Raw genomic sequence first — 14935 nt, 5'->3', positions numbered from 1 at the left:
TCTGGACAGCATAGGACAGCCAAGGGGCATTCCAGCTGAGTTCATGGCTAAGAATGAGATTGCGGCAGGGTTTGAGTCTATTCTGCCATGGATATCGGTCAATAAGAACACCGGGTGGATCAACTATTTGTTTTACAATCAGCAGCGGTATCTCAACTACACCGAGGAGGCGTTGGATGCAATGGGGGACCAGATGCACGCGACCAGTACGGTGGCGTGGCAGAATAGACAGGCTCTGAACTGGTTAATGGCGGAGAAGGGTGGAGTCTGTTCCATGTTTGGACAGTACTGCTGCACATTCATTCCGACGAATGTGGGGCCAGGGGGAAAGTTCTCCGAGGCCATGGCTAAGCTGAAGGATTTGAGGGAGGAGTTGAGGGGGAATTCTGGCCGGAATGAAGAATGGTGGGGGAGTGGGGTGTTGGAAAGATTGGGACAGTGGGGAAGCATAGTGATGCAGACGGGGATATCCATTGGGGTGGCAGGGTTGATATTGGTTCTCCTTTTCTGTTGTGGTATGCCTCTCTTGGGTAGGCTGGTAACTTCACACGTAACGAGCCAAATGCTGATGGTGGGACAGAAAGAGATTGAGCCACAAATCGGGCCATATCCTCAGCTTTATGCTGCCTTAGAGGGAGACGAGGGGATAGAGGATTAGGGGTATGGTGAGGTAGGGACATTTTCTTTTTGTTGGTTCTTTCCTTTAAGAGTGACGGGGGATGGTCTGAGTGCAGTTTTGTTGGTTTATTCCTTTAACTAGGAATTTTAGTCTGATTTTCTAATGATCCTTCGGCATAGAGATTGCAACCATTGAAAATCATTGCATTATTTTTTATTTTTTTATTATTTTTTTTTTATTTTACTCGTGGTCCTGGTCAAACCGGAATGGGAAGGGGCATCGGCAGAGTGTCGGTTCTGAGCCTGAGGAAGCATTGAGAAGAAGTGGTCTGGGGATCGGTTCTGGGGACTGGAGGGACAAAGGGGGGGGGCTAACGCAGTGGGCAAGATGGGCACCTCCCGTCGAAGATGGGGGACACGTGGTGAGGTCGGTACCAGCGCCTCCCGTCCAGGCATGGGGACATGCTTCTACGGGGACTGGAGGTGTGGCGTGGTGGTTGCTGTATTGGCAAAATGTGACTTTTGGCAATACGGTGAGGAGACTATGGCGTGGGCATGGAAGGGGGGCTGAGCGATGGACACTAGGACTCAATGTTATGGAAGAGACAATGTCATTTTTTTTTGGGAGGGATGTTCTATGTTTAGTTCTGACGGTCAACTTCTCCTTTCCCTGATGAGAGTCGCGGTTTCCGGCCGGAACTGTGGCTCATTTGGTAAGCGGTGGAGGTTGGGGGGATTTGTCTGTCAGGTTAGGATTATAAATTGGGGTATTTTGTTGATGTTTTATTATTACTCTTGTTTGGAACGGTTTTGTGTTTTGGTAAGAACGGTAGTCAGCCTTTGTTGGTCCGTTAGGGGTCCAGTGAATGAAGTAAGGTTTCTGGTTTAGATTAGGCATTTAAACTTTTATTATATAATTGTGGTTTCTCGTTTAGTTAGACGTTCACATTTTCTTGGTTATATGATTTGGGTGGGACTAGGGATAGCCCCAAATGGGGGAATGTTGTGGAAAATGTGTATACGGGGGTGGAGGTAGGAAAGGGGTTAGTCTTGACTAGTTTAATATAGGTCAACTAGCAGGGCTCAAAGACACTAGGGCGACAGTCTGGCTGATGTTCTTAAAACAACCTCAAGATAGGCAGATGGACATTTCAGTACATCATATCGTGTGCTCTAATCTTGTGTCTTTTCTCTCTTACACACATACACACACACACACACACAAACACACACACACACACACACATCTCACTCTCTCTTCGACACACACACACACACACACAGACACACACAGTCGTACAGACATACACACCGACACACACACACACACACACACATTCCCTGTGTCACAATACACACATACAATACACACACGTCTGTACACAGACGCACACACACACAGACACACACACACAATACACACATACAATACACACACGTCTGTACACAGACGCACACACACACAGACACACACACACATACACACACACACACACACAAACACACACACACACACACATCTCACTCTCTCTTCGATGTTCTTAATGTTTTACATCATATCGTGTGTGTACATCATATCTTGTTTATCTCTCTTCGATGTTCTTAATGTTTTTATCTAAATCTATGTTCTTCTTAATGTCTTTATCTCTCTTCGATGTTCTTAATGTTTTTATCTCTCTCCGATGTTAAATCTACGTGTCATCTTAATGTACGTCATGTCATATTTGACATGATATGACACGTCATCATATCTGTCATGTGGGGGCAGGACTGAGAGGGGATTTAGGGGACAAGCAGAGGGATTGAGGGGTAGAGTGTTTTTTGTTCAAGCTGTGGTGATCCTCTGCTCGATCCATAGTTTTTGCTGTTAAGAACTTCTTTTCCTAAATAAATTACCTACTTGTTAAAATTGGAAATATCGTCTCCTGCTGTGTTAAACAACCATCAGCCACAACATTATCTCCCAGGCCTTTCTGTGTGGAGTTTGCATGTTCTCCCCGTGCTCGCAAGGGTTTCCCCCCCGATAAGATAAACCCAATGTAAAAACATGCACAACAGATCGCTAATGGTGTGGCGTCCTTGACGAGATACAACTATGCATAATGCTGCATGTTCCTGTTGTCTGGCTCTGGAGAGGACGGTCAGTGCATAATGCTGCATGTTCCTGTTGTCTGGCTCTGGAGAGGATGGTCAGTGCATAATGCTGCATGTTCCTGTTGTCTGGCTCTGGAGAGGACGGTCAGTGCATAATGCTGCATGTTCCTGTTGTCTGGCTCTGGAGAGGACGGTCAGTGCATAATGCTGCATGTTCCTGTTGTCTGGCTCTAGAGAGGACGGTCAGTGCATAATGCTGCATGTTCCTGTTGTCTGGCTCTGGAGAGGACGGTCAGTGCATAATGCTGTTCCTTTAACGGGATGACACACTCCAGCGGAGTATCCGTTCCCAACTGGGCAACACACGTATCAACAACAGTTTATTGGACCGTAGTGTAGTGCTTCAGTGATTGCTGGAGCTACAGTATCCTGTCCTTGTTCATGCGACTCAAATACGTAGTGTAAGCCGGTCGGAGATAAGAGGCCATGTCCACCATGTCCCTCTGTAGCAAGAAGCTACTGCAACCATGTGATAACAAGTGACTAGACTCACAACCTTTCAAGTGGAGCGGATAAGAGGAGGCTGGCTGTGTGTGTGTGTGTGTGTGTGTGTGTGTGTGTGTGTGTGTGTGTGTGTGTGTGTGTGTGTGTGTGTGTGTGTGTGTGTGTGTGTGTGTGTGTGTGTGTGTGTGTGTGTGTGTGTGTGTGTGTGTGTGTGTGTGTGTGTGTGTGTGTGTGTGTGTGTGTGTGTGTGTGTGTGTGTGTGTGTGTGTGTGTGTGTGTGTGTGTGTGTCGCTGTCAGAGTGAAGAAAGTGCAGATGAAAAGGCAAAACTGGTTGTTGTTGTGTCAAGTGAGTATTGACACCATGTCAAAGGTGCAGAATGCATATCATTGGTATAATGTTTTTGATAATACTAGTCTGATGATGTCGTCAGGCATGCTGGAAGTGGGGGTGTGACTATCGTCTTCCCCTCACTGCATCAAACCTTCTATTTGTTTTCCCATAAATGTAATGCCATGAATGTAACTGGTTTGAATATGCATCTGGCATATATTAAATAAATCCTTATAAAACAAAACCAAATGTTTTATGTGGTTATTCAATCAGGCTTAAATACTGCTATTTGTTTTCTTCAGAAAACACCATGCGTGATGTCTGTACTGTAGTGGGACCTGAGACTTGAGGCCCTTCCTCTATTAGACCACATGCCTGGTTTGAATGCGCACAGTAGCCTACAGGAGACGTGTGTATTCTGTATATGTATATTTTCATGTTTAGATGTGTAGCTCAAAGATGAGAAAGTTGTTAGTTAACTCACAGACTAGCTCATGGACTGACATTACCATGGAGCTTTGTGATTCTACCTGTCCCCCCCGGACTCCGGACTCAATCAAAAAGACTGCAAGGAGTTGAGATAACTGACTGCTGGTCACCTTTGCCCTGCCTGCTTTGACTCCTGGGCAATGCAGTGGTTTTCTAAGACCTTTTTGGTTAACATATCAGTTCTCAATGCTCTTTGTTTAGTTAGGCTGACCATATTTTCAAACCCAAAAACCGGAACACTTAATATATATATACAGTATATGTAACGGATGGTACCGCAAAGCGCAGTCATGATGGACTTCCGACAATGTGAAGTGACTGGGGTGAGTAGTGGTGCTATGGGTTAAACTCACTCTCACTCTCATCCTCAAAAGACACATAGACACGTTACAAAGCAGTGAATTCACCTCTTGGTATAGCGGTCTGTGCTGTTGCCCGTGGCGTTTAAGGTGACGATGTCACAACCGTTACATATATATATTTGAAAAGTCTACTGCACATTCATGCATGTGCACTTTAGAGACTGAGAAACAACCATATTTTGTTTGCTATTCACACAGCTTGAGATATAGAGGCTATATCTGTCCATAAACACTCAAACGTTTGCGCCCTCTCTTCTTATCTCCAGCTGCCTCAGTGTGCTTCGCTGTGTGTGTGTGTGTGTGTGTGTGTGTGTGTGTGTGTGTGTGTGTGTGTGTGTGTGTGTGTGTGTGTGTGTGTGTGTGTGTGTAGGTGTGTGTAGGTGTGTGTGTGTGGTGTGTGTGTGTGTGTGTGTGTGTGTGTGTGTGTGTGTGTGTGTGTGTGTGTGTGTGTGGTGTGTGGTGTGTGTGTGTGTGTGTGTGTGTGTGTGTGTGTGTGTGTGTGTGTGTGTGTGTATGGCTAGGGGAGCTGTTCACTTTCAATGGGCTGCTGTGTGGTGCTGAAATGTGCACATAGACTGATCAGCCTTGGATTCTAGATATTAGCTTGGTGCTACGTGCCGTAGGCTATACAAATTAAGTAGCCAGCTTGTTTTGATCTTAGCACAATGAATGGAAGCGGACAGTGCCGGTTAGCCTAGGCATTGTCCAACTAACACCTCTCCCGAAGGCTAACCAGCACTGTCCGCTTCCATTCATTGTGCTAAGCTAGGCTAACGTGCAGCCAGATAGCTTTCTACTGAACGCACAGAGAGGAAACTGGCATCTATCTTCTTGTCTCTCTCTGGACAAGACGGTAAGCTAATTTCCCAAAATGTTGGCGTGTTCCTTTAAACTACCGTCAGTTCTCTCTCTTATCTCGTTCTCTCTGGTGCGACGAACAATGTTGTGGTGATGTGTAGCTTATTGATATTTTCACTTTGTTAAAGTTGTGATGTTAATTAGCGTAACCCTGGCAACCCTGCATGCAGACTTAAAGGGGAACGCCACCCATTTTAAGAGCTCTTCTTATGTGCCCCAGATCAGAGAGAGAGAGAGAGAGAGAGAGAGACTCTCGTTCTCACTCACGGGTAGCCACTCTGCCCTGGGTGGCGACTCACAGGCACTTTGTGTAAGGCCAGTACAATTCCTGCGAGAGTGCTACAACAGCATTGTGTCCTTGTTTCCCTGTGTGTTGAATTCAAAGCGCTCTACTATACACACGTGTTATGTTTGGTTATGCCTTCCAATCAGTGGGAAAATGGGGTGGAATGAGCCCGGGGAACTGAACAAGGCTCCTCCACACGGCTGAATGGACACGCGCTCACATAGACGGGCCAATCCCCCCCCAAAAGAAATAAACAATGGCTCGGTTGTCTTAGCCGGGAGAAAGAACAAATTGAACTGCAGAATTTTTTTTATAAAAGCTTTGATGTGTAAACACATCAAACACACACACACACACACACACACACACACACACACACACACACACACAACCCCAAATATCAGAGAAGCCCTCCATGAAGAAATTAGTGTTGCCTTACTGTCTGGGTGCTCGTAGGGGAGCCAGTGGTGTTTGGCATTTTGGAACTCAAAGTGGGAGTTGCGGAGCTGGCACTGCTGGGCGCGGAAGTCCTCGAATTGCTTGGTGCAATCGTCCGTGTTGCAGAGCTGATACTCGTAGTTGATACCCGGGCAGTCCTGACCACCGTTAGAAGGCCTGGGTGGGGGGGGGGGGGGGGTTGTCAAACAGCACAATATGTTGGAGAGCAATACAACTGTAGAGATGATCTTACCGTAGAGCTTTTTGTGCCAAGAAAGGACTCTACCGATCCACAACACCATTGGTAAGTAGGGACTCTACCGATCCACAACACCATTGGTAAGTAGGGACTCTACCGATCCACAACACCATTGGTAAGTAGGGACTCTACCGATCCACAACACCATTGGTAAGTAGGGACTCTACCGATCCACAACACCATTGGTAAGTAGGGACTCTACCGATCCACAACACCATTGGTAAGTAGGGACTCTACCGATCCACAACACCATTGGTAAGTAGGGACTCTACCGATCCACAACACCATTGGTAAGTAGGGCATGGGGCTGGGGTTCCACAATATTTAATTTACCCTTCAATGGATACGACTAGTATAATTGTATTTATGTTTTCTTATTGTCAACAAAAACAACACCTACAATGCATTTCGCCAACAAGTATGATCCATAGAGCTTGTTAGAGCGTGTTCTGTTTTGTTCCGTTTACATAGATCCATAGAGCTTGTTGTTCTGTTTACTACTGTACATATATTAGATCAATAGAGCTTGTTTTTCTGTTTACTACTTTACCACTATAGATCAATAGAGCTTGTTGTTACGTTTACTACTGTACATCGATAGATCCAATATAATCCAATAAACTGGAGATACTGTATGTGTTTGCGGGCTGTGTTTAATTATTTTATGGCTTCCTGGTTGAGAGCCTAAGGGTAGGAGAGAGTAGGAAGAGTATTGAGAGTAGAAGAAATGCATTGTAGGTTTTGGTCTTTTCATAGGCTACATTGACAAGTAAAAGAAATTTATAAAAAATTTAATTACATTGGCCTTATCCCTTACTATCCTTTACAGCTACAGTATCTGGCTGCAAGCTAGCCTAGCTTAGCACATACTGTTGGTGTGTTCCTTCTTAAACATTTTAAAAAAACATCTACTTATGAGACCATCACGTGTAATAAATAAATACATCTTCCCTTTGCATCACTCCCATCAACTCCCATCTCCACGCAGACAAAGCAGTTTTTGTTATTTGCCAAAAAATATTTCTCACGCTGGGTTGCTGCACTGGCGCGTCCGGAAGCGAACGCCGGTCCCACAGGAGCGGGAGCAGGAGCCATACTTGCTCCAGGAGCCCCAGGCCCCGTCCAGCCTCACCTGGTTAGCATTCTTCCACATGCAGTGGCCTTTGTAGCACCACTGGGGGTGGGGGGGGGGGGGGGGGGGGTGGGAGAGTCAGCAAGCAAGAAATATACATCAGATCAGCACATCCAGGAGGCAGAGCAATCGTCTGGTAATCCGGAGGTTCCCGCTCCTCCCGGGCAGAGTGTCGAAGTGTCCTTGAGCAAGACACTTAACCCCTAATTGCTCCCGATGAGCAGGTTGGCACCTTGCATGGTCGCCTCTGCCATCAGTGTGTGAATGTGTGTGAATGGGTAAAATGTGAGGAACTAATTGTGAAGCGCTTTGGATAAAAGCTGCTATATAAATGCAGCCATTTACATCCAGGTACTTTGGCCTTTTTCGCAGCCTACTGTTGGGGGAAACACAGATAATGTTCCTATTGACCACCATAGTATTCAGCCTGTATGAAAAACGACGGCAGAACACTTACATTGTTTGAAACGTTTGTTTTGTTAGTGCTTCATGTTAAGTCCAGCAGTTACTTTCCAACACTGGCTGGTCACTTCATTGTGTAAAGTTACGTTTGATCCGTTTTCAAGCTCCTTCAGTCTCTATGGTGTTCTCCCAGTCAGCTGTAGGATATCTCCTCATTTCCCTACCTGGACATTTAATATTACCTGTATGAATCTCCAGGTGACCAAAAACTAAAAGGTTGTAGTGGGTTCTAGAGACATAAATCATCATGGTATTGTATTGATGTGGTGATGGGGCACTATCACTTTAAGGAGGTTGGGCTTAGAGGAGCCGCCCTTTTTGGGGTTTCATTGAAAAAATTTTGGTTACTATGAGCTGTCAGACGCTAGCACGGCTCAATAAATGACACACGGCTTTGTGTTGTCAACTGTTAGAAATTGTGCGGTTCAGGGGCGGCCGGGTAGTGCAGCGGACTAAGCGCCTGTCTACCACCACAGAGCCAGTAGGATCGAATCCGGCTGTGGTGCCTCCGGCTTGGCCGACCGTCCACACTAACACAATTGGCAGTGTTAGCGGGTGGAAAGCCGGCGTGGGTGGGTCCTGGTCGTTGTAAACAGCGACTCCTACAGTTCGGTCGGGGCGCCTGCACAACAAGGGAAGGATCTGGGAGACCGACGGTAGGGGGTAGAGTGCGCAACGACCAGGAAGGGGAGTGGGAATTGGCATAACGACTAACATTGGGATGGGAGAAAAATGGAAAAAGAAGGGGGGGGGGAAGATAATACAAAAAAATATATTGTGCGGTTCTGTATTCCGACGGTTTCTACAAGGTAATGATTATTTCTGGGCCTTGATCATCTTTGACATGATTTATATATTTGTGTTTTGTCCTAAAGTTGTAGTTTATGAACAATCTCTGTCTAATCCTTGTTTATTCCTTGAGTTGTTTTCCACCAAAAAGAGACGTGGCGATCAAAATTCAGTGCGGACGACGTATTGCCGATCTGATATACTGTATAAGACTCCCCCCCATGCCTATTATGAGTTTAATACACTGTCAAGATGAGAATGACAGCTTTCTAACATACCTGTATTATTTTATCCAGGGGCGGCTGACTGATTATGGCGATTTGTGCGTCACCCTCCCTGTCACAGGTGATTTTATTTATATTTGACATTAAATGTTTTACAAAATAATGATGATGTATGATAAATATAATAATAACTAAAAAAAATCCTGCCTCTGAATATCATAGTCCAATCAGCCGCAGCATCTAATTTTGTTCTGGAATGAATCTCAGAATCACTGTCACTCCATGGGTGACTTCTCTCGGGCTGCCGATCGCCCCTCAGTCCTCTCGTTCATGTGTTGGCATTTGATATTTTTTTCAAACACCACAACCTCCAATGCATTTCTATGGGTTGTTTTAGTGCAAGCCCTTACGTACTTTCGTCATACGTTTGGCACGTTCGGAATCACGCCAACCAGGAAATAACTAAAACTAATAGTTGTTGACTTGTTGTCGTCGTCGAAAATTTATAATAATCACAAGATACATTCAGTGCTGGATCTAACTAAATGGATTTATGGAGACACTACACATTTTATGGAAAGTTCAAGCCCGGACCACAAAGCTTCAAAAAGGGTTAGCGCGACACGCAACGGCTTGGCAATGTTCTACCGGCAGCAAAAGAAAGTGAGTCTCAGCCTCTGCGTTATGATATTATGATATGAAAATGTAATTGTAGTGCACACACCCCTACAGGGGTTTGGTTTACAAACATGTCACCGCTTATCAGTCTGCAGGTCTGGTTATATACTGTAGTTACTGAAACTGATTGAATATGGCACCAGGTCTGGTTATATACTGTAGTTACTGAAACTGATTGAATATGGCACCGCCCCACCTAGAACATGTTCCACCGGGAGCTCCCGTAGCTCACCGCATATCTCGGCGCTATTTCTGCGTCGGGGAAAACCGTGCTCGTCACGGATCTGGGGGACACGAGTTCGATTCCCGGACCCGCCGTCATTTCTCAGAATGTCTTCCCCTGCTCTACATCCCATTTCAACCTGTTTCTGTCGCGATAAACGCTAAAAAATAAAGTTTAAAAAAAAAAGAACATGTTCCACCAGCCGGCCGCCACAGATTTGATCTGACTCCTAATGTCAAGTAAAGTGTTACTTTCTATTATATATTTTTCAGAAAGACACACAGATTATGAAAGCGCTGCTATTAGTTAGCAGAATATAAAAACAAATAAACAAACAATACATACATATAATAAATAATATTATACAATAATAATGATCATAACAATACCCCAAATGATGAGAAACAACACTTTTAATGCGAATTAACCAGTTAATTTTCTTAACCCTTTCACTATCACACTACCAAGGGGTTAACCCTTTCACTGCAACAATACAGAAGGTGGTTAACCCTTTCACTGCCACACGACAAAGGGTTAACCCTTTCACAACCACACTACAGAAGGTTCATCATTTCACAACCACACTACAGAAGGTTAACCCTTTCACTACCACACTACAGAAGGTTAACCGTCTGTAGTGTGGTAGTGAAAGGTTAACCTTCTGTAGTGTGGTAGTGAGAGGGTTAAAGAGGAACTCACTTTTGCCGGTGCGCACTCCGTGCCGTCGAGCGGCGGCCCCTTCTTAGTCTTGCAGAAGTAGGGGTTGTCGGGGTGACTGCACCACAGCTGTTTGCACGGGTCAAATGTACGAAACTGAAGAGAGAGAAGAAGAAGTTTGGTTACTATGAGCTGTCAGACGCTAGCACGGGGGGGGACATCAATGACATTCTCAAATGATAAGGATCAAATCAAATCATGTATTTGTAGAGCCAGAGATCACATGGAATAGCCCCCATGGGCTGCACAAGTCTTCTTCTTAGTCGTGCCCCTACTGGCCAGGTTGAATCCTGACAGATTCCTCTGCCTTTCAGCCTTCCAACTGTATCAATAACCTTGTAGATGCACCTTATTATTGTCATTATTGTATCTTTGTTCTTGTATTTCTCCCTTTATCTTTAATCTTTCATCTCAGCTCACAGGGAAATAAACATGCATTTGAACTCAATTAAACTCCATTCCTGATACAATAGCTGTAACACAATAACACAGTAACTAGCATTTGACTGACTGAGGTCACCATTGGACACTGGACAATTGTCATTATGATATCAGGGATTCACTAATGTAACGCTACTCAGAAGCATACTAGGTCCGCTACTGTTCCTAATTTATGCAAATGACATGTCGTCAGCTTGTGACTGCAACTTGTTCCTGTTTGCGGACGACTCAGCCCTGCTGGTCTCTGACAAGAACAAATTACAGGTTGAAAAAACCCTCAGCTCAGAACTAAGCAAAATCTGCATATGGCTCGCTGATAACAAACTATCATTACACATGGGCAAAACAGAGTCCATTCTCTTCGGTTCAAATAACAAACTCAGCAAGACCGACGGCTTCTCAGTTACAGTGGGTGACAATATTGTCACAAGGAAAGAAGATATTACCTACCTGGGTTCCATCCTAGAGGCAAATCTTTCCTGTGACAAAATGGCATCCAATGTAATAAAAAAAGTCAACCAACGAACTCGTTTCTTGTACCGGATCTCCTCACTGGTAAACAAGAATACCCTGAAGACTCTAGCAGGAGCACTCATTCAAGGGTACTACGACTATGCTTGCACCTCATGGTACCAAAGCACCTCAAAGGCGCTAAAAACAAAATTACAAACATCTCAAAACAAACTGGTCAGACTACTGCTTGACCTTACTCCTAGAACCCACCTCACCCCTGCCCACTTTGACAACCTAGGATGGCTTAGAGTAGACGACAGAGTACAGCAACTTGCAATGGGCCTGGTCTACAAGATACACTACACGACCAAGGTACCCATGTACATGACTAAATACTTCCCAAAGGTCAGTGAATACCACGATCACAACACCAGAGGGAGCTCCACAAATCATGTTAAACCCAGATTCGGCTCAAACAAGGGACTAAACACGTTTCGCAATTATGCCACATCAATGTGGAACGCCCTACCCAAAGCTGTAAAGGAATGTGAATCACTACCCACTTTCAAAAACACTCTCAAAAAACACCTAAGGGAGACTGCAACTCGAAACTGGCCCCTGTAAATGTCCGAACACAACCCCCGCCAATGTACAGTAAATTACCAAGTATGGTCTTGTCAATAATCCAATGTACAGTGTTGTTTGTACAGTTGTACAGTGTCCCCCACCCACCCCTCCTACCCACCCCCCCCCCCCCACCCAACCACCTCCAATGTACAGTCCAATGTACAGTCCCATAATCCAATGTACAGTGTTGTTTGTACAGTTATACAGTGTCCCCCACCCACCCCTCCTACCCAACCCCCCCCCCCCCCCACTCCTACCCCCCCCCCCCCCCCCAACCACCTCCAATGTACAGTCCCACCCCCACCTACCCAATCCAATGTACAGTTTTCACGCCTAATGTATATACTCTTTTCTTTCTGGACTCTTTTTGTATCACAAATACAGTACTGTAATTGCAAATCTGGTATGTCATAAATGTATAGATGTAGCAGTACTGTCTATCTGTATGTCATGTATGTCATATATGTTACGATGAATTGGAAATGGGGGACCCTGGTGGAAACAAGACGAAAGTCTTTCTCTGGTCTGCATCCCCTTAACAATTGTATGTATTGAGCTGTACTGCACTGTACCCATTCTGCAATCTGTTAATAAAGTTTTCATTCATTCATTTCATTCAGAACACTAGTTTAGATCTGTGTATAAACCTGGGTAGAAGTAGCTACTTACAGTTGCATGAAAACATGGCTTTTATTCTGTGTCCTTGTGAATATTTCACATGCATAATTACGTGCATGATTATGGAACATCATTGAGTGACATTTTTTCAAACCACTCCAGACATGTGCCTTTCAGTAGGATGATGATGATGACAATGATGGAATGGGGACTGAATGGTCCATGATTAGCAGCTAACTGACGTGGATCATTCCGGCACATAATATATATGATAAACAGTTCATTGTGTGATATAACTGGCTGCATGTCTGGTAATGAGGTTGTTTGACATGAAAGCTTTAATCAAAGTCGACCAGAGAGCACTCGTGGCCATATTAAGCCTTTTCATAAGATGGAGATAAGAGGTGTGGATATCAGCTCTGCTTTCCTCTCTTCCAGGACTGCTTCCAGAGCTAAGACCAGAGCGAAGACCAGGGTTTGATTTGTGAACAGGATCCGGGACCTCCCAGATTGGGACCGGCACTTATACTTTTTGTGTAAAACTGTGTAAAAGATTTAATGTTAGTGTTAGTTTGACGTGCAGGACTTGTAGTAGAGTGTTCGTTTGATGTGCAGGGCTTGTAGTAGAGCGTTAAGAGTGACGTGCAGAGCTTGTAGTAGAGTGTTAGTTTGATGTGCAGAGCTTGTAGTAGAGCGTTAAGAGTGACGTGCAGAGCATGTAGTAGAGTGTTAGTTTGATGAGCAGAGCTTGTAGTAGAGCGTTAAGAGTGACGTGCAGAGCTTGTAGTAGAGTGTTAGTTTGACGTGCAGAGCTTGTAGTAGAGTGTTAGTTTGATGTGCAGAGCTTGTAGTAGAGCGTTAAGAGTGACGTGCAGAGCTTGTAGTAGAGTGTTAGTTTGATGTGCAGAGCTTGTAGTAGAGTGTTCGTTTGACGTGCAGAGCTTGTAGTAGAGTGTTAGTTTGATGAGCAGAGCTTGTAGTAGAGTGTTAGGTTGACGTGCAGAGCTTGTAGTAGAGTGTTAGTTTGATGTGCAGAGCTTGTAGTAGAGTGTTCGTTTGACGTGCAGAGCTTGTAGTAGAGTGTTAGTTTGATGAGCAGAGCTTGTAGTAGAGTGTTAGGTTGACGTGCAGAGCTTGTAGTAGAGTGTTAGTTTGATGTGCAGAGCTTGTAGTAGAGTGTTCGTTTGACGTGCAGAGCTTGTAGTAGAGTGTTAGTTTGACGTGCAGAGCTTGTAGTAGAGTGTTAGTTTGATGAGCAGGGCTTGTAGTAGAGTGTTAGTTTGATGAGCAGAGCTTGTAGTATCGTGTTAGTTTGACGTGCAGAGCTTGTAGTAGAGTGTTAGTTTGATGAGCAGGGCTTGTAGTAGAGCGTTAAGAGTGACGTGCAGCGCTTGTAGTAGAGTGTTAGTTTGATGAGCAGAGGTTGTAGTAGAGCGTTAAGAGTGACGTGCAGAGCTTGTAGTAGAGTGTTAGTTTGACGTGCAGAGCTTGTAGTAGAGTGTTAGTTTGACGTGCAGAGCTTGTAGTAGAGTGTTTGTTTGATGTGCAGGGCTTGTAGTAGAGTGTTAGTGAAAGTAAAAGGCGGCATGGTTTTCAATAACTTTCATGTTTCGGGCGGCTACGTAGCGTAGTGGGCAAGGCGCTTGCCACGAATGACGGAGACGCTGGGCTTGCCTGTTCGAGCCCAGCGCTCCACATTGCTTTCAGTTTAGCTGGTCGTTCATACTAATACACATTGGGCGTATTAGGGGGTGGGAAACTGATGGGTGGGGATCGGGCGTTGTGGACAGCGACTCCTACAGGTCGGTTGGTGCGCCTGCGCAGTAGAATCAGGAAGTGTCGGGGGCAGTGTGAGCCTCCCACGCGTTACTCCTCGCCACTGAGAGATCGAGCTGCGCAGGTGAAAAGATGCGACTGCTGTTACCTCAAGTACCGGAGGGGACTTGTGCTATGTATGACTTAGTCCACATTGCAGCCGGCTTGTGGGAGGCAAGAAACAGCGTTCGTGACAGGGGAGGGTTGAATTGGATGATACGAAATTGGGATTGGAGAAAATATAGAAAATGGGAGAAAAAGTGAAAAAAAAAAAAATTACTTTCATGTTTCATGGTGTATTTTCCAACCACTTTTCGACATCAATAGCAGTGTGAATGGTGTTTAGAAGAATAGGCTGATATCTGCTAAAACCTACACCACACCTGCCCTGCGCTCCAGCCATCACCCGGATCCGGAACATCAAGTCAAGAGTTTTATTTGTCACGGCATACAAGCATACAGCGAAATGCGGGTGGTCATGCCCGTAGCGATTGTGCAATAATACAAGTAATACAA

General features: G+C 45.1%; 1 protein-coding gene across 1 annotated transcript in view; it reads right to left on the bottom strand.

Moving 5' to 3' along the window:
* adamts3 (ADAM metallopeptidase with thrombospondin type 1 motif, 3) overlaps nt 1-14935 on the bottom strand; it is a gene marked incomplete at its 3' end in the record, with an annotated part of 357741 nt that overhangs the window by 84120 nt on the left and 258686 nt on the right. Inside the window, exons 11-13 of the mRNA XM_084307667.1 lie at nt 10448-10561; nt 7269-7414; nt 5983-6158 (exon numbers count right to left, since the gene is read on the bottom strand). Coding sequence (XP_084163793.1) covers nt 5983-6158; nt 7269-7414; nt 10448-10561 — 436 coding nt within the window. The remainder of the gene's footprint in view (nt 1-5982; nt 6159-7268; nt 7415-10447; nt 10562-14935) is intronic.

The sequence above is a fragment of the Notolepis coatsorum genome, assembly GCF_963971535.1.
Source record: "Notolepis coatsorum genome assembly, chromosome: 2".
NCBI classification, from domain to species: Eukaryota; Metazoa; Chordata; class Actinopteri; order Aulopiformes; family Paralepididae; genus Notolepis; species Notolepis coatsorum.
This window is presented reverse-complemented; position numbering and strand designations above follow the sequence as displayed.